We start from the raw sequence: 21005 nt of genomic DNA on the forward strand, positions 1-21005 counted from the left end.
ACTGAAGCGACTTAGCAGCAGCAGCAGCAGTGAGGAGAGGGAAGGGGGAGGGGCACATTATGGTATGGGATTAAGAGGTACAAACTACTACTCTGTATAAAGGACATATTGTATATAGAACAGGGAATTATAGCCATTATCTTATAACTTTTAATGGAATATAATCTGTAAAAAATACGGAATAACTATGCTGTACACTTGACATAATACTGCAAATCAACTTCAATAATTTTTTTTAAGTGAACTATGGAGTAGAACAGACTGATGCAGTATTATCTTTAAATGCACAAGCACAGGGAGTGCCACAGGATGACTAGAGGGTACAATATTCTGTATCCAGTAAACTCTAAAATCTAAACTTAAGTGACGAAGCAGATCCTGGACAGGTCTTCCATGAAGATCTTCAAACTCCAAACCACATTTAGCAGCTGGAGACAAGAGGTTTCCAAGAACTGACTCAGTAAAGATCTATGCAGGGTGAGTCTCCTTAGAGCCAACATCATTCTATGCAACCAGAAAGGGTGATAGTAAAGAAGAAAATGGCTGCTCCTTTCTGTAACATCCTCTGCTCAAGGCAATTCAGGAGGTTATAACTCAAGAGGTTGCCACGCCCTTCTGGAAGAGGGCGTGGCAACCCCCTCTAGTATTCTTGCCTAGAGAATTCCATGGACTGAGGAACCTGGCAGCCTATAGTTCATGCGATCCCAGAGTGTGAAATGACTATCACACAGCTCAAGTCAGAGAAAACTACACTATTTACAATTAACTTCAGTAGTCCATCCCTGAAAGATATAATTCAGATGTTAAGTGGGATTCTGTCTTCCAAAGAAATACAACCACAACCCTATGAGTATATACAAAAAATAAAACAAAGAGTATATACATAAAGAAGGGAAATTTACATTGTGACACATATACATTGTGAAGGAAATTTAGGGAAATGGAAGGAAAAAGGAACAGTTTACCTTTCTACCCTGAGTTTACTATAATGCCAACACCCTTCCAAAGCAAGAACTAGAGAGGAAATACTTTGCTAATCCTCATAAACCCAGAATGGAAAGCAGATTCCTGTTGGAGCTAGGTGAATTTCAGGTATTTTCATAACATGCTTTCTCTGTCTTCATAACTGACATGAGACCAGAGAAAAGGACTGCCCGATTATTCCCCATGAGCAAGGGTGGCTCCTAGAGAAAAGTACAAACTCTCCTCTTTCTCTCTCACTGAATGAAATGTTTTGCTTGGCTCTATAAAAATAATGTTAATAATAATAATCGTTTTTTTTAATTTATTTTTGGCTATGCTGGGTCTTCACTGCTGTACGAGGGCTTTCTCTAGTTGCAGCAGGTAGGGGCTACTCTTAAATGTTGGGCTCGGGATTCTCATTGCGGTGGCTTCTCCTGTTGAAGAGCATAGGCTCTAGGGCACGCAGGCTTCAGCAATTGCGTCACACAGGCTCAGCCACCCCACAACATGTGGGATCTTCCCAGACCAGGGATCGAACAGGTGTTCCTTGCATTGTAAGGTGGATTCTTAACTATCGGACCACCAGGGAAGCCAACTAATAATGTTTTATATATAATATCAATTAAAATAATGTTAACTATAATATAGTGATTAGGAAGAAAATCTTTGGAGTCAGATAAACAAAACTATATTCAGCTTTCTTGACTGCTAGACTTGAGAAAGTTACTCAGCTTTTCTGAATCTCTTTTCTACCTATAAAATGAAATTAGTTTCAATACTTGCTTAATTCACTGGGATGTGGCAAGAAATGCTGCATGTAAGGTACAACACTGACCAGGATACACAAGTACTCAGACAACAATTCCATTCCATTCCATTCCGTCGCTCAGTCGTGTCCGACTCTTTGCGACCCCGTGGACTGTAGCCTACCAGGCTTCTCCCTCCATGGGATTCTCCAGGCAAGAATACTGGAGTGGGTTACCGTTTCCTTCTCCAACAATTACCAATACTATTATTGATTTACTAATCTGCTCTGTACTTGTATCTGAATAGCACAATAATTATTGGATAGCACAATTTTATAAATTCATTACTAGTACATACCTTATATTCTATTAACGACTCTTGTTCCTGTTGACACTGGGAAAGATAATCCTTCATATCATTCAATTCATCTTCATGTATCTTTTTGACTAACTGTTGACGCTTCTGAATCTGAATCGTGCCTAAAAATAAAAATTTTTTATTAGAGATATATAAATGTCACAATTACCAATATTTTAAAATATACAATGAAACACATAATTTGCATATATATTTAACTGCTTGATCCAGAGAGGATCATTTTCTTCAAAATACTGCAGTTTTACAAAATATTTCACAGTTTTATAAAAATTCTGATTATATAAACAAAGAAGGAATAAGTAAAATCTTATGGTGTCATTCATTAAATGGCAACAGATGGATGCTAATTTATAAATCAGGCCAAATAGGTTAATATATTTATTATTATATTTAGCATACACCAGGTATATTTAAATAGTTCACTGTTCTTCAGATTAAAACAAGCCAAACCATATTACCCTACCAAGGAAAATAATTTATGTCATATTTCTGTCTTATTATATTGAAGGCACTCAAGCTTGTTGTATTTAAGGGCTCTCTGAGGTATATAAACTGTTGCATTCCCCATTTCAACAGAGAAAAGAACAAATCACAGTCTAGTCACAGGTTATAAGTCGCTAAAGAAAAATTTTTTCTCACTATATTTTGCCTAAATGATATGGCATAAGCCCAAAAAGAATAGCAAGGAAAACAACTGGCTAACTATGATTATCCACCATTCTCAAAGCCAGCTCTTTTAAGAACTCTGCATTAATTAGGCCTGTATGGGAGTATCAACATCCCTACCCGCGTGAATCATAAATTAACCAGGATGCTCTACATTTCAGCCTAAAAATCAAACTGTTAATTTGCCAAGACATGCTGTTCACATGCTGCTACATGCTTCATGCATGAGACAAAACACTAAATCAAGAAGGCGGCCAAATGCATCTGGCAATCATAATACTACATCTACTGAGAGGCATCACATCACAGAATTTTGTAGTGAAAGAATATAATAATTAATAGTTTATTGATTTCTGAAAAAAAAAACATTTAACACATCTTGAAAACCACTAAAAACTTTTGCCAAATTATAGACAACTGTTACCAGTTAACAGCTATACACTGTTAGAATGCACTTCTCAAAAAATCAAGAACAGAAATACAAAAAAAATTCACAAATTTGCATGTCAAATTTATCTCCCTATTATTCCAAAAAATCTCAGATCTTTTGAAATATTAAAATTAATTTATCTATAGTTCCAAGGCAACAGAAAACTGCTTTTTTTTTTTCTTTTCCAAAACTGCTAACAGAATGAATTCCTTTGGCCACTGGGAAATATCTTAAAACTATGTGTTGAAATCTGAGTTTGTGGTACTGTGACTATCAACATGACCCTTATCAATCAATCCCACCATTAGCTTTTTTTTTCCTTCTACATCTTCAACTGTAAACCATAAAGTGTTACAACCCAGGTGTGTAAGGCTTTCTGGTTATGTCCACAAATCTGCCTACCTTAATCACATTAACCCACTGTCGGTTTTTGCTACCACTGCAGTAAGACTTCTTTTCTACAGATAAAATGTCTCAGTCTCACCAGAGCTTCACAATACATCCATCTGCCTGCTGGGCACAATTTTTGGGATGTCTTCAGTAAAACAAAACAAAACAAAAAAACCACTTCAGCACCTGCCCTAATTCACTCTAAAATAAAGTTCAATTCAGTTGCTCAGTCATATCTGACTCTTTGCGACCCCATGAACTGTAGCACTCCAAGTAAACCAAATTGTGCTCACCATCTATTAACTTTATCACTGACCAAAAAATTCACCCCTCTAATTCCCCCCACCACCTAAAGTAAAGAAGCTAACACACTTCTTGGAATTTAAAAAGTAAACTATCACTATCTCAAGTATCCCTGGCTTAAAGTTATGTTTTCCACTGGTATTCTATGTTCCTTATTTCACCAACCTTTTCTCCATCCCCACCTTCACTAGAACAGTCAAGGCCCTGATCACCAAATACCTGAATTACCAAAACTTCTACTTGACTATTCTAATTTATCCCACACTATTTATCTTTTGCAATTTTTCTCTAAAATTACTGCTTCGGGTCACTATAAATCAAACTCTCCTGCTCAGATTCCAAGATGTTTTACAGTATAATAGCATCCCACATCTTCCAACCTTATATTCCATTATTTCTAAAGATCTATTCTATACCTGGCTATACAATCCTGCCAGTTTTTTCAGTGCTCCAAAACTCAGCAAGTTTACTTTCAGGTTATCAGGTTCTCCACTGCTGGCATGTTCTGCTTTCCTTCCTCATCAGAGTATGTGGGAGTCCAGAACAAACTCAAATCCTACCTCCTCTAGGATGACTGACTCAGTGTCATAGTCTGAGCTATGATTCTTGTTTGTGCTTCATAACTTAGCACCTAGTTATACTGTTATGTTATTTACTGAAAAGCAGGGCAGCCTATACTTAAAGCAACTCCATGAGGAAAACAAATCAACTGAATTCCACTGTCAATTTAGAATATGAACAGTCTATAGGTAAAAGAAAGAACAAGATCGGTGCTTCATCATGATTTTCAAAAATTTTTTGTAAGGACTTTCAGGACCTGAAGCAGTGCCAAATACGTACAGTATTCTTTTATTATCCTCAGTCCTTCTAAATAGTTCTCTCTTCCATCCAACATGGATATGACACTCCAAATTTACATGGTGCCAAGGTTGGTGAATGTTCTGAATGATTAATTTAGTAGTGTGTTCTTGATAAATGATTATAAAGCAAATGACTAATTATGGAATGCAATGACTGACTTCACAGTGCCTGGGAAATTCAAGTTGGCTCTAACATCAACTCAAAAGAACTCAAAATATTGAGATCAGTGCCACAATTAAGAAAAAAAAAAGTGATATCCTTTAAAAGTAACCATGAATAACTTATCATTCAGATTAAGTTTTGTATGTTCACTTAGCCAGTCTCAATATATAGACCTATTATTATGAAGGTTGTTCCTATTCTGAAAAGCTAATCTGAAGTACTACAGGAAAATATTTTCAATATAATTAATAAAGTAAAATTTACAAGTAACAAAATTCTTAAATAAGAGGGCAATAATTTATCAGTATTTAAAAGCACTCCAAAGTTAATCTTTCTACAAAATACTTAAAGGTCATGCATTTTGCAGGGCTTTAATGCAATGTGGATTAACATTAAATCACTGTCCAGTTTTTTTTTAGTAACAAAAAAAGATTAAAAGTACACCTTCTCCTTTGTTACCTCCACGTTTACCTGCAATGGGAAAAAACCATGCTCAAAAGAAATGTTCATACATTTGCTCCAGCTAGATAATAAACAAGTTAAGTATATATTTCAAGTCAAATCTCACTATAACAAACTTCAAGGGAAGATACAAATTAAAGGGTCCCAGTATTAAATTCAAGCAGACATCCACCAGGCATCTAAATACTTATTTTTTATTAATATAAAGTTAAAGACAAGAAGAAACACATTTATCTTCTCTCACTTTAAACAAGAATTGATTATCTTCACTAAGCTTCTTCTCATATTGCACTATGTTGAATAATACATACATCTTTGAATAATAATACATCTTTTCTATGAATCAACACAGGGTACATGTAATTCTTGAAATTAAGGAACACACTAGTGAAAGGAACTAGAAAAACCAGATTACTCAAAAAGCTAAACTGTGTATTATGTAGGCAAAAATCCTAAGGGTAGTTAATACAAGGCAAGCTGCAAGTTGTGAAGTTGGCAAGATCGAAGACATTTGTTTAAACTTTGTCAAATTTTTAATAAAGCAAAAAGTATGAATGTTCAGTTCTCAAATAGTCTTATCTTTGTACAAATATACAACTTAAATAAGATTCAATGGTTAGGCTCCCAAAAGAAAAATACCAGGTGGAATTCCTTCCTCTTTCACCGGGATAGTTTCAAAGGCTTTGCATTAAGAAAATAATTAACCAGTGTAAATAACACTGAGCAAAGTATAATACAAGTGAATTCTTAAGTCATGTGAATCACAGAAGTAATAACAAGAGTCATAAAATGTAATGCCTGCATGTAACCTGAAGGTAGAAATGAGCACCAATTACTGTGACATTCATTTCAAATGTAACAAATAGTTACAAATGGAACTTAAATAATCCTCCTAATAATATATATATATGAACAGCCCTTACATTTCTTAAATACCGTTTTCATTTAAGTGCATAATAGCTTTGTGAGGCAATACCAACCCCATTTTCCACAAGAAAACTAAGGCTCAAACAGGTACAAGTTTTCTAAGGTCATATATTTCAAGGATGACACTGAAAACAGCTCCCAGAATGCCTCACTCTTCCCTATCAGTTTATATAAAACAAATTTTCAAATACTTACCATAGAAATGTCCAAATCCCATGCTGATCGCAATCACCAAAGCAAGTATAACACATTTATTGAGACCACTACTGAACTGCCGTTTACATAGCTCCTGAGGGGGTTCAGGCTCTTGTTCAGCAAGTAGCCTTTCTTCAGATTCTGAACTAGACACAGTCTTCTTCCTGGTACGACGTCGTCTAAAGGTCGGACTGGGCTGATGGCTGGTTTCATCACTGCTTGATTCGTCATCGCTAGGCTGAGATGAAAATACTATTTAAAAAAAATGGAGATAAATATTAAATATTTTAGAAAGCTTTCCTGGTAAATATGATTTAGAATGCCATCCCTACATGCCTTTTTACATAAGACAGCCAAGAATGAAAACAACACAACAGAAACAAAACTTAAATTTTCAAATTTATCAACATAAACCCAAAGATTTCAATTGTGATACCTAAGACTTTTTTAAACTATACTGTGTGCCGCTGAGGGTCTGGTTTTGGCTTTTTCCTTTTATTAATCTCCCTTATACTTTACACCATTAAAACAATCATTCTCATAGCCTATTAAGTTTCACTGCTATTAGCGTCACAAATGCCATTTCTAGAAGGGAAAAAAAACAACAATAACTCTATCTCTTCAATTTAATTGCAAATGGAGGTAATTTAAGCTCAACTGTTTAAGGAACAGAGGGAAGTATATAAGCAGTTCCTGTGATTTAGAAGACAATAACTACCAAAAGTTTCCCTGAGTGTACTAGCCCCTAGTTTTATTTCCATCCTATGAGCCCCAAATCAAGGTTCAAAGCACTGTAGCTTAACCCAGGCTTCCAGAAGTCAGATGAGCCCTTCCCTTCGACTGCCACTCTTACTAGAAGGTTATTAATTTTACCCTCTAGTAAATATGTCAGCATGAGGAAGTGACACAACAGCTATCTCCGATTTTAAGCACTAGTCTTGTGCTGCTCCTTTATGAAAGAATAAAGAACAACAAATAGAAAAAAAAATCACAAGAAATCTCAAGTACTAGAAGCATATTCATTGGAAAAAACCATCTTCATTTTTTTCAAATGTACTATTTTTTAATAGTGTCCCATATATCAATAAACTATATGCTGAGGCAGATTAGATGTCTCAGTAATAATTTCCAAAGGCCAGGGAGAAGGGGAAAAAGAAGCACTACAAGTAAGAATAAAATGTGAACATAAATTTGCTACAAAGAGCTCCAAAAACCACAAACATTCATGCTTCAGAAAAGCAAAACACTTCTTCAGAAGACAGGATATCCATGCCACAGCAAAGCTACTATAGGTTAGACAATACTTTTAAAAGTTGGTTCATAAGAGAATTCAGTTGACTCTCACACTTACAACAATAAACACAAAGACAGAAGGCACTACTGAATGAATGAATATTCCTAATAGTTAATGATAGAGATGTCACTGAGTGATCTTTGGGTCAAAACCCTTATGCCCATCATGTTTATCTGGTTATTCTTGATCACTAGTTTTTCCAAGATGTCATCACCTCAGCTGTGAGCTTACATTTCTTGGTCAAAGAGAAAGAAAGGAAGACTTAAACAAAGCATCACATAATATAAAGGCATTCATGATCATGGCTGAAGTACTTAATTCAGACTTTCTGACATAATTAAGATGGGTAAATATAAAAACAAACAATTTGTAAATTTCTTAAATTTCAATTCTACGTTAACTTACTGCCTTCATTATGCATTCTGAATAAACAGATCAGGCTGGCCCAAATGAAAAAATTCACATTCTTATCTAATGCTTCCATCTTTTTTAACCCATACACATGACAGCTGAGATACTTTGATTTTCAAACTTCTTTTAAAGCATAATTTGGCCCACAGTCCAAGATGCAAGCAATGCAAAGGCATGCAAAAAGCTTAGCCAGCTTTATTACAAGATCAATTTTGAACACCTGTTCAGAGTATCACAGATTACAATAGATATCTTTAAAGAACTAAGTAAATAGTAGAGGTGACTAGGAACACTCAGCTCTAGAAAAGCTGATGAGATTTAGTCACACCACCTTGGAAAGTGAGTTGGCTAGGAACGTGGTGTTTCAGCTGATCATCCCATCCCCTTATGCATTCAGGAATCTTCCACAGCTTCTCCCACCATCTTTCTTTTGTGAATAAACAGGGGAAAAAAGATGTATAAAGCTTTATTACAAAGAATAAAAAGGAAAAAGAGAATTGAAAAATATTTTAATTATCACTTAACATGATCACGTGCTCCATCAAAATCTAATAATCATGACTTTATAAAAAAACACATACAACACAAACTTTTATACAACTACCAACTCTGCTTCCTTAGGGGAGGAGAGGGTCATATGGAGGGACTGGGAAATGTTCTTATAGCAACGAAAAGATTACTGCCACAAGAATCTAATTTATAAGAAGAAAAAAAAAAAGGTGAAATTCTATAGAGATGGAGAAGACCAGGAAAGGGAAAAAACAAACAAAATTAAGCAACAGACAGCAGGAAATTTTACCAACCAAGAAAAATATCTACTAAGGGAAGAGAACAAAAATTCTTAACAACTGATGTATACAGACTATTTTCAACATAGTCCAAAATGTTAAATTATTTTTTAGCATTACTTTTACTGAAATAATTCCCTGAAAAAGAGAACAACAGATAAAAATACATCTAAAACATATTCTGCTTAAGTGAATCTAAAATTCTAGGAAGTCCAAGTTCAAAAAGGAGATTAAAACTAGAATAATGTGCTTTCAACTACTGAAGTTCATGGAAAAACAATCAACAGTGTGTGGCATCATTTCTTAAATGTCTACTTGAACTCTTCTGCGATGCTCCTGGCTTCAATCTGACTACACATCTGGCCCACAAATATTCTCAAATTAAATCAGCATCTGGTTTAATCCTACTTGAATTTTATTAGCTTAAATTGGAGTAACAGAATTCCCACGGTCTGATTCTGGCAAATGAAACAAAGACTGGTAAAAACGGAAGAAAATGATCTGAAATAAATACTACATGTTCTTGTTTTTGCACCAAATTAGGAAATTCTTATTAACATTAGCAATGCCCCAGGTGTCTCTCCCATAATCCACCCTAAATTATAACTGGGGGTTAATAACTTTTGGTTAAATATAGATTTCGTTCTCTTATTTTCCGTAACTTTGTATTTAAATATTTATATGACCCCAGAAGATGTTACATATGTCCCTAAAACTGAGCCAAAGAATTACAGAAGGAATTAGCTCAGTAACTCACATTTCACCTCCAAATGATTCTGCCTGACAACAGGCATTAACTGCATTAAGAATGTGACTTATAATAGGTACATTTTCACAACTTAGTCTAAAGTGAAAGATCCCAGTTTGGGGGCTTTAGGACACTCCTGTTTTGCCAGTTCCTTAAATCCTGTTTGGCACATGGTAGCCCACTCCAGTGTTCCTGCCTGGAGAATGCCAGGGACGGGGGAGCCTGGTGGGCTGCCATCTATGGGATCTCACAGAGTCGGACACAACTGAAGCGACTTAGCAGCAGCAGCACACAAAAAATGATTGTTGAGTGACTGATAATCAAATGGATCTGGAAGGCTCAAAAAAAGTTTCTTTCACTGTTTCTATAATAAAAAATTTGTACCACTGTAACTCAAGATCTTAACATTCTCCTGCTTTTTAGGTATAATGGCTCAATCTCCTACTCCTAAAGACCTTAAAATTGACAAATGCATTTTGGAGTGTTTGAGACATTAACAAATCTCTTAAAGCTATTTTTTTTTCCTTCTTTTAATGATAAAAGATGGTATTTATTGGACTACTGTGCTCTAGGCCCTGGGTCTAGGAAAACACTAGATAAAATGGTAGATTTTTATAAAAAGTTTTCTTGCATTTTACCCAAATATATGCATAACTTTGAGATTTAGGGTCAGAAAACCAACCATTACATACAATGTGATCACAGGAGTCCTAACCTCCTATCAGTGCATTAACCATGTAGTTCTTACCCGTTTCTGGCTGACAAAACGTATACTGGCTGCTAGAGGAAGAGCCCATGTTAAAGTCTTCTGGACTCTCTGCTTCTTTTACAATTATTGCTTCTTCTTGATTTCCAATGTCTTCTAACTTAGGTGGCTCAAGTGTAACAATATCAGAATCATCACTGACAGTTCCAAAATAGAGATTGTCATCAGGTAACTTTTCTTCCTCTCCCTTTAGAATCAGAACCATAATTTTAGAGACATATTCAACAAATATGTATGGCCCTTACTTTTCCTAAGTATACTTAACTAGCAGGATGACTGGGTTTAAAAAAAGTCCTGCTCAATAAGAAAGGATTACTCAAGAGTAGACTCATTTTTAGTCTGAAAACACCATCAAACCGGACAGCAACTCTCTCTCAGAATTAAATCAAACTGCTTGCCCACCATTCATTCCTGCAGGAACTGAGAAACAAATCCACCTTTCAAACCCAAAGTTCACAAAAAGGAGAGGATTCATTTCTCACCAGTACTATGGGTTTATTTGGGTTGTAATAAATAAATATAGGTTTATTTATATGGTCAGGAAATCCATAAAAGATTAAATTTTTCTAATAGATTTCAACACCTATATCATGTAAAGATCATTCAGCTATTTAGATTTTTTTTTTGAGCAATTACTGTTACTTTATTATATTTGATCAATACAGTATTATATTTGATACTCAATTGCACTTAAGAGTGTGTGGGGTTTTTTTGCCACTTAATTTTTTTAATTGAAGGATAATTGCTTTACAGAATTCTGTGGTTTCCTGTAGAACATCAACAAGAATCAGCCATAGGTACACAGAAGTCAAGTAAAATGCCAAAGGACAAGATTTAGTTTGTTCTCAAGTTTGAAAACTTTCATTTTACATATGTACCCTTAATTTCTCAATATAATTCAAGAATGCAATATATTTCCAAAGAAAATATTAGATGTTAAAATAAATCTTTAAGCATACCAAAAAATCACTTTTCTAAATTAAAAGATAGTTCACTTAATTAAGCATCAAAATGGAAGCTAACTTTAACTTTAAAACTGACCAACCTGCAAAGGGAAATTTTTTAACGAAAGCTATTTATAGGAACAAAATGCACAAACAGAAATGGCAGCTTTAATTAGTATTCTCTAAGAATTACTGTTTATCAAATATCCAGAGTAAAACACAAGGTACCTCAAGTGCTGACTTCATTTCCTCCAAAGCAGGGTAAGTAGCTCCTCCCAGTAACACTGTGCCATTTTGGCTGCTCTCTGACATAAAGCAAAGGTCAATTCAATTATATTTCATCAATTTTTTATAGTCTGCATATAATATGGGTAAATAAAATCTATTTCTCATTTTTAAAGTGGATGTAATGTAAAGCAACCAATACCCAGTTGTGGATGTGACCAATGATAGAAACAAGGTCCGGTGCTGTAAAGAGCAATATTGCATAGGAACCTGGAATGTTAGGTCCATGAATCAAGGCAAATTGGAAGTGGTCAAACAGGAGATGGCAAGAGTGAACGTCGACATTCTAGGAATCAGTGAATTAAAATGGACTGGAATGGGTGAATTTAACTCGGATGATCATTATATCTACTACTGTGGGCAGGAATCCCTTAGAAGAAATGGAGTAGCCATCATGGTCAACAAAAGAGTCCGAAATGCAGTACTTGGATGCAATCTTAAAAATGACAGGATGATTTCTGTTCGTTTCCAAGGCAAACCATTCAATATTACAGTAATCCAGGCCTATGCCCCAACCAGTAATGCTGAAGAAGCCGAAGTTAATCGGTTCTATGAAGACCTACAAGACCTTTTAGAACTAACACCCAAAAAAGATGTCCTTTTCATTCTAGGGGACTGGAATGCAAAAGTAGGAAGTCAAGAAACACCTGGAGTAACTGGCAAATTTGGCCTTGGAGCACGGAATGAAGCAGGGCAAAGGCTAATAGAGTTTTGTCAAGAGAATGCACTGGTCATAGCAAACACCCTCTTCCAACAACACAAGAGAAGACTCTACACATGGACATCACCAGATGGTCAACACCGAAATCAGATTGATTATATTCTTTGCAACCAAAGATGGAGAAGCTGTATACAGTTAGCGAAAACAAGACCAGGAGCTGACTGTGGCTCAGATCATGAACTCCTTATTGCGAAGTTCAGACTTAAATTGAAGAAAGTAGGGAAAACCACTAGACCATTCAGATATGACCTCAATCAAATCCCTTATGATTATGCAGTGGAAGTGAGAAATAGATTTAAGGGACTAGATCTGATTGATAGAGTGCCTGATGAACTCTGGACGGAGGTTCGTGACATTGTACAGGAGACAGGGACCAAGACCATCCCCATGGAAAAGAAATGCAAAAGAGCGAAATGGCTGTCTGAGGAGGCCTTACAAATAGCTGTAAAAAGAAGAGAGGCGAAAAGCAAAGGAGAAAAGGAAAGATATAAGCATCTGAATGCAGAGTTCCAAAGAATAGCAAGGAGAGATAAGAAAGCCTTCCTCAGTGATCAATGCAAAGAAATAGAGGAAAACAACAGAATAGGAAAAACAAGAGACCTCTTCAAGAAAATTAGAGATTCCAAGGGAACTTTTCATGCAAAGATGGGCTCGATAAAGGACAGAAATGGTATGGACCTAACAGAAGCAGAAGATATTAAGAAGAGGTGGCAGGAATACACAGAAGAACTGTACAAAAAAGATCTTCACGACCAAGATAGTCACGATAATGTGATCACTGACCTAGAGCCAGACATCTTGGAATGTGAAGTCAAGTGGGCCTTAGAAAGCATCACTACGAACAAAGCTAGTGGAGGTGATGGAATTCCAGTTGAGCTATTTCAAGTCTTGAAAGATGATGCTGTGAAAGTGCTGCACTCAATATGCCAGCAGATTTGGAAAACTCAGCAGTGGCCACAGGACTGGAAGAGGTCAGTCTTCATTCCAATCCCAAAGAAAGGCAATGCCAAAGAATGCTCAAACTACCACACAATTGCACTCATCTCACACGCTAGTAAAGTCATGCTCAAAATTCTCCAAGCCAGGCTTCAGCAGTATGTAAACCGTGAACTCCCAGATGTTCAAGCAGGTTTTAGAAAAGGCAGAGGCACCAGAGATCAAATTGCCAACATCCGCTGGATCATGGAGAAAGCAAGAGAGTTTCAGAAAAACATCTATTTCTGCTTCATTGACTATGCCAAAGCCTTTGACTGTGTGGATCACAATAAACTGTGGAACATTCTGAAAGAGATGGGAATCCCAGACCACCTGACCTGCCTCTTGAGAAACCTGTATGCAGGTCAGGAAGCAACAGTTAGAACCGGTCATGGAACAACAGACTGGTTCCAAATAGGAAAAGGTGTACGTCAAGGTTGTATATTGTCACCTTGCTTATTTAACTTATATGCAGAGCACATCATGAGGAACGCTGGGCTGGAAGAAGCACAAGCTGGAATCAAGATTGCTGGGAGAAATATCAATAACCTCAGATATGCAGATGACACTACCCTTATGGCAGAAAGTGAAGAGGAACTCAAAAGCCTCTTGATGAAAGTGAAAGAGGAGAGTGAAAAGGTTGGCTTGAAGCTCAACATTCAGAAAACAAAGATCATGGCATCTGGTCCCATCACTTCATGGAAATAGATGGAAAAACAGTGGAAACAGTGTCAGACTTTGTTTTCTTGGGCTCCAAAATCACTGCAGATGCTGATTGCAGCCATGAAATTAAAAGACGCTTGCTCCTTGGAAGGAAAGTTATGACCAACCTTGATAGTATATTAAAAAGCAGAGACATTACTTTGCCGACCAAGGTCCGTCTAGTCAAGGCAATGGTTTTTCCCGTGGTCATGTATGGATGTGAGAGTTGGACTGTGAAGAAAGCTGATCGCCGAAGAATCGATGCTTTTGAACTGTGGTGTTGGAGAAGACTCTTGAGAGTCCCTTATACTGCAAGGAGATCCAACCAGTCCATTCTAAAGGAGATCAATCCTGGGTGTTCATTGGAGGGACTGATGCTAAAGCTGAAACTCCAATACTTTGGCCACCTCATGAGACGAGTTGACTCACTGGAAAAGACTCTGATGCTGGGAAAGGTTGGGGGCGGGAGGAGAAGGGGACGACAGAGAATGAGATGGCTGGATGGCATCACCGACTCTGTGGACATGAGTTTGAGTGTACTCCGGGAGTTGGTGATGGACAGGGAGGCCTGGCGTGCTGTGATTCATGGGGTCGCGGAGAGTCGGACACGACTGAGCGACTGAACTGAACTGAACTGAACTGAATGTAAAGCTCCGTGCAATTATAACAATCACTCTATTGTTGTTAAAAAGATCTCTGCATTTCAAATATAACTACTGGAAATTGTTGAGATTTTAGTGAACTGAACTCATTTAAAAATTTACAAAAAGTATAATCTCTAAATGAACAATCTCTACTTTACAATTCCAAAGTACTTAAGCCAAGGTGTTTAGAAAAAGCTGTTAATATGGAAAACTCATTCTCAGATCAGTGAGAGCACATTTCCTCAATTCTTAGTTTATTCAAAATTCCTATATGTACCACTATTCTAATGACTGTCAATGCCTGGTAACACAAGGATCAAAACTACAAATTCTTTATAATAAAAAATGGACTAGAAAAAACAGTGACAAATACAGAAAAACAAACTAATGTCACCATAACAGATATATTTTATAAGAAACTTATAAGAAAAAAATATATAATTTAGTTTATAATGTCATATTTTTAACGAAAAAGGCTGTAAAATTTTAATAGAAGCTAAAAACGAAACAGTACATAATAAGCACTAGGTTTTATGTATCTCAAAGCACATGCATTGTTGGTATAACATTATCTCCAGAATCAAAAGAATTATAGATGGCTTTGAATTTTTGGTCATCCTTTGCTTTTCTATCATAAATGTGTATTTTTCATTATCTAACTCCTCCAAAATAACAAAAGAACAACAACAAAAAAAGAAACCACCATTTGTGCATGTGATATAGCCCCAAGAGAATATTAATCTGGAGATACGACTCCTCAACAAAGTTGGTCTTGGGTCCAAGGACCCCTGAGGAAGTATGAAAAAAAACTTTTATAATACATATCTAAAGATATGCATTTCTTTGAAGAGACCATGCATAGCTTTCATATTCTGAAAATCTGACCCACGAAAGATGAAAATCACTGCTCAAATGAGAACAGCAATCAACACATGGGCTGAAAACAAAATTAACAGGCATAAATCTTTTATATTTCTGGCCTTAACACATCCACTTTATTCTCCTGAAGGAGAAATGTCCTGTTTACATTTTAATGTGATTTTTTAAAAAACTTTAATAAGTAATTTAAATAAAAGATGCATTAATTATTTGGGTTTAATTCTCTATTATAATTAATGTGGGTATCAAATCCCATAGAATAATATATAACATCAATTTAATACAGTAGTTAAATACCATTCACTACCTATAACCAAAGGTACTCTGAAGTGTGGTAACTGTAGAAGAGTTGAGTAAACCCCTTCTGATGAATAAATAATTCTGTGTATCAGCAGTCTTAATTAAAATTAATAATACTTAGTTACCGATTACACTAGCAGTATCAAACATTCATAGAGAAGCCCACTATAGCTATAAATAAGGCCCCTGGGCAGGTTGGTGCTACTGGGTTCTTTAGGCCTGCCCACCACATCACACTAAAATTCTAGTCTTTCAGTGATTGCTGGTTTAGACCAGCCACAAAGGCTGCCCACCTAGAAAGAAGGCAAGATTCATGTTGCTCACATATCTTATCAAGAAAAACAAAAAAATCAGACTTCTTTAAACTTACCTCCCTGCTCTAACGGCAATGCTTGCAGCTCCTCTTGTGATAAAGATGCATTTTCTGGAGTGGGCTCACAGCTGTCACTAGCTGCACCATGTTCAGAATTCACCATCTCTATATCAGACCCCTAGAGAAAAAGTGATAATCAGTTCATTGTCTATCAGCTACCCAAAGCTAGATTTGACTACCTGTAGATGCGTCCATTATTAAAAGTCCCAGATGCTGCTATACTCCAAAGGGAACAGTATCTATTGCTTTTGTTCAATTTAGTCCATAAAACCTACAGCAGGGAAACAGCAGAAAGGAGCCACAGGTTTAGACTCTGAAAGAAGTCAGTCCAGAAGTCAAACACTCTAACTGCACTATAAGCCCAAGAGTCAATCTGAATCCCAGAGGATTTCTACATTTAGCTATTTCTATTAATTTGCTTCTACTCAACATTTATGGAACCACTCTAGCCAAGGCATTTTGCGAGCTGTCACAGAGTATAAAAAACTGAAATCTAAAATTCAGACTTAAAGCCTATTCAGAAAACAGCCACAAGTAAATATTAATAACTACTCATTACAACATCTGACTAAAAAAGTTTAAGGGCAAGCATTAAAATTAATCTGATAGATTAATATGGCAGGCTATAGTCCATAGGGTCGCAAGAGTCAGACATGACTTAGCGACTAAACCACCACCATCATTACACTAATAGAGTAAACGTTCTCTGTAAAAGTAGACTCTTCTTTATTCTTCCAAGGTTTTTACTTTCATGTCAGATTGTTTTTTTTTTTAATAAAAGTGGATCTTAACAGATTTTTTTCTCATCTTAATTAGCAAAATAAGTTATCCAAAAATGACTCAGTCTCTCTCCAGATCCCTCCCTCAATCTTCCTATAGTTTACTGATCATGAAATCAAAAGGTCTGAGTTCTCCTGAAACATGTAACTCAACATAACTAAGAGACTTCATTAAAGGAGTGAGTTTGAGTTGAATCCTAAAGAGAATTCTGAATGTAAGACTTTGGGCTTGCTGAAGTGGCAGAAGAACAGCAGTAACAGACACAAGGTTTGGGTTGAATTCTGAGTCACTGGGGAGACCAGTGCTGGCCTCGGCCAGAAAGGTAGCAATGGTAAAGAAAAAGGAAATACACATAAGAGACATTAGCAAGAAAGAGCAGAACCTGATAACAAGATATGGAGGGAAGAGGAATAAAGGTACAAAGATAATCAACTCTGTGACAAGGTATCTCTACTACAGAACACCCAAATGGCACACTTGGCTACAAGCCAGAGAGGTTTGCTCTCTTATGTCACACTGAAATTCCCACAACTGCCTTGTTCCTACACTGTTAATTATCCTTGAAGGAGTAATTGTTGCTATGAGAGTTGATCTAAGCTTTGGAGAAACACATTAAAAATAGAAAAGCCATTTATTTAAAATAAAAGAAGAAGAAACAAAAGAAACCACTCAATTTTAACTAATACAGCTGCTAAGGAACGTTAAAACTTTCTTGCAGAAAGTTTGGTTAATGTTGTTGTCTAGAAGACATGACTAACCAATTGTCTAAACATTAAATTATCAGGGCAATTGTAAAAAAATGCCATTTAAAATTTTTATTGATGCAGGAAAATAAGTGAAGTCTAAGAGGCTGGAAAAAAACAGGAAAACTATAGATAAATCCATTAACACATTATATAGGTATAGATAATTTTTATCCTTTTGCTTCTATTTATCACACTATTTTATGATTTTTTCTGTAATTAACATATATTACCAGTGTGAGAGAATAAATTAGTATTTATTATATACTGTCATATAACATCATACTTCTGTAATAAAATCCATTTTGTGACAGAGTTCTAGTCACAGTCTTTTTTCCTGTGAAGTTCTGCAATGATAACAATGTAACCGAACACAACACAGGTGAAACACCTGTCCTTCATGCTCCTTTCTGGCCTGTTTAAATGCACTCGCTGATGTTTTCTAGCTTTATAATATTGGCCAAATTACTAAATCTCTCTAAGCGTTGGTTTTCTCAACTATGAAATGAGAATGAAAATGTATGCCACAGAGGGTTGCTTAAAATTATATGAGAACATAAGTAAAGCACAAGGCCTGACCAATAATCCCTCAATAAGTATCTGCCTACTGGCTCAAAGTTGAGGAAACCAATGTACATTAAGATGCTGCCTCATGAAGAGTTTTCAGAAGTGAATGTAACGTAGGAGGGAAAATGTCCAAGCTATAGATCAGTGGAATCTTATTCTTAAATGTAAAAAACTAATGGCCTTCAAAGAACCCAGTTTACATCATTATTAACACTATAATACCACAAGCTGCCTTACAAAAAAATATTAAATACATACCTCATGATTGATGACAGTCCAACCACAAGATGAATCACTGTCACTGGAGTTCTCAGACATTTTTCGGGTCTACAGATACAAAAACATATTGATATGTGGAAAGCATTCTAAAAAATTCTATAGGCAGCACAGTATGTGACTGGTTTACTGCGTCCCAGGTGAAACTGAGACAAGCCACCCACAGACTTACCAGACAGGACAAGTTTGCATATCAATATGAACAAATACAACCAAACTTAGATTTCCCTGAACCAAAACAGTCAGATGGTCGTATTGTGGAATGAAGAGGCAAGTTGGATCTGAAAGAAAATGTAGGATTCGGTCAGGCAGAGAAACAAAGTTGAGGAAGAAAAATCGGACTGTGAGGAAGTCAACTGTTGAGAGAATGATGAATTCACCATTCTAGGGGACAGTCAGCTAGAGTAAAAATCTATGTTTTCAATGAACTGTGCACTGTGAAAATCATGGCTGAGGAAACCACATAGGGAAACTGGAAGAGTTAAAAGGCCAAGCAAAATGAATTCTACTGTGTTGTCATCAATCACGAAGCAGTTAATATTTTCAAGCAGGGAAGGAAGATGATAAAACAGTTTTTAAGAAAATAACCAAGTTGGTAATGCTTCAGTTAGATTAAAACACGAGAAGACCAGAAGTGGATCAGAAAGTTGTGGAAACTGGCAATAACATAGGCTTTAACTCTAGCTGATTGTTCCCCATTCATCATTCTCTCAACTGTTGACTTCCTCAGTCAGATAGTTCTTCATCACCTTTGTTTCTCTGCCTGACCAAATCCTACATTTTCTTTCAGATCCAGCTTGCCCCTTCATTCCACAATATGACCATCTAACTATTTTAGCTCAGGAGGATCTCCTTGTTTTGCCAGGACTAGACAGACTCAAGTCCTAAATCAGAACACACTGGTCACTTTACCTGGTTTATTCTTCCCTTGCTATCTAAACTCCTACTTAAACTTCAAAACTAAGTTCATTAAAGTGCTATTTCTATACATATCTTATAAATGTTTCTGTTATTGCCTATATCCTGGGAATCCATTATATCCAAGTTGACAGTTAGTGTATTAATGGAACTCTACTGTAGATAATACAGAACTAAGGCACAAATGAAAACAGGGCAAACAATACAGATGAACCCATTCATCAGTGATTCTGAAAGCTCTTATAAATTTTAATAATAATAATTATTATAATAATATTTTAAAAAGAGAAGATATGGAGAGGTGGCTAGTCACTAATACTACAAAATAAGTACAGATAAATTAGTCAAAATCTAGAATAAGACATAAAGATAATTGTGTGACTTTTAATATCACACTAGACAGAATGTTTTACAATAAGTTTACCTGAAGTAAACTGATTGTTTGATTTACAACTAATTAGGGCCCAGGCAGTTTCTAAATTTAAAGGTAACTCTGTAAAATAAACAAAACAGCTATTACAGTGAAATACATGTTTTCTGTCTAGTAGAAAATACTGTCCCTCAAAGGCTCTGTCTAAATCCCTATAGGCTATTAACCAATTTTATATTTTAGCAATCTTATTTCCGCATTCCTTATTAAATTGACTACATAAGGCCCAATTTCTCGTTGAACCAGTTTTCACAAGTTTAAAACAAACTTTCTGATGTTACTATTTGTATGTGAATTGTTTTGTAACAGCTTAAAAGTTACAGATTAACATATGAGACTGCACAGAGTAGTTAACTTAGCAGGAAGAAAGAATGGTCAAAGCAGGCTTTACAAATTGAGGTTGTAAGGTTTTTAGACATGCTGCTGATGCTGCTAAGTCACTTCAGTCATGCTAGACGGCATGTTTTTTAACTGAATAGCAAACATTTTTAAATTGAGAGATATCACAAAGAAATTAAGGTCCAGTTCCTCATTAACAACAACAAAATGACACGGAAAAATTTCCCAAGAGATAATGAATGAGGAAAGCACTAGGGAAACAAAGGCAGAAAAAAAAATGACCTGTGGGATACAAAGAATCAGTGCAATATTCCATGAAAAAGATGAGCACCTAAATTTCACCAGTATTGACAAAGGGGGAAAGGGTAAAGAAAAGATGAGAAGGAGTTAGAGATTTGAGAAGACAAAGTTGAAAGATTTTTAAAGAACTGAATAATCAAACACAGAAGGGAGAACATATAGGATATTTTGGTTTAACTGACTGAGTATTTGGAAAAACCACTCTACACAGAACAAGAAGTAGGCAGGGCTTTGAGACTAAGACAACTGGCTGAAGCCTAAAAAGGCATTCTTTCTTCACCATGTGAAAGCCCCTCTTCCCTCTGCAAATCCCCACTTCTGAACCTCCTCTAGTAGCT

The 21005-nt window shown here is 36.0% G+C and overlaps 1 protein-coding gene across 5 annotated transcripts in view; it reads right to left on the reverse strand.

The window, feature by feature from the left end:
* CCPG1 (cell cycle progression 1) overlaps positions 1-21005 on the reverse strand; it is a 45666-nt gene that overhangs the window by 6502 nt on the left and 18159 nt on the right. For 2 of the 5 annotated variants that reach the window (XM_055437331.2, XM_055437330.2), the window contains exons 2-8: positions 18663-18731; positions 16312-16432; positions 11664-11740; positions 10474-10678; positions 8521-8616; positions 6485-6736; positions 2068-2189 (exon numbers count right to left, since the gene is read on the reverse strand). In XM_055437331.2, the coding sequence (XP_055293306.2) occupies positions 2068-2189; positions 6485-6736; positions 8521-8616; positions 10474-10678; positions 11664-11740; positions 16312-16432; positions 18663-18722 (933 nt within the window). In that variant the 5' untranslated portion in view covers positions 18723-18731. Of the gene's footprint in view, positions 1-2067; positions 2190-6484; positions 6737-8520; positions 8617-10473; positions 10679-11663; positions 11741-16311; positions 16433-18662; positions 18750-18852; positions 18962-21005 lie in introns of those variants that run through there. The other 3 variants (XM_088839624.1, XM_088839625.1, XM_055437335.2) reach the window with 3 other exon arrangements.

This window comes from Moschus berezovskii, chromosome 9, assembly GCF_049115385.1.
Source record: "Moschus berezovskii isolate FMDL1 chromosome 9, NW_MosBer_1.0, whole genome shotgun sequence".
Taxonomy (NCBI): Eukaryota; Metazoa; Chordata; class Mammalia; order Artiodactyla; family Moschidae; genus Moschus; species Moschus berezovskii.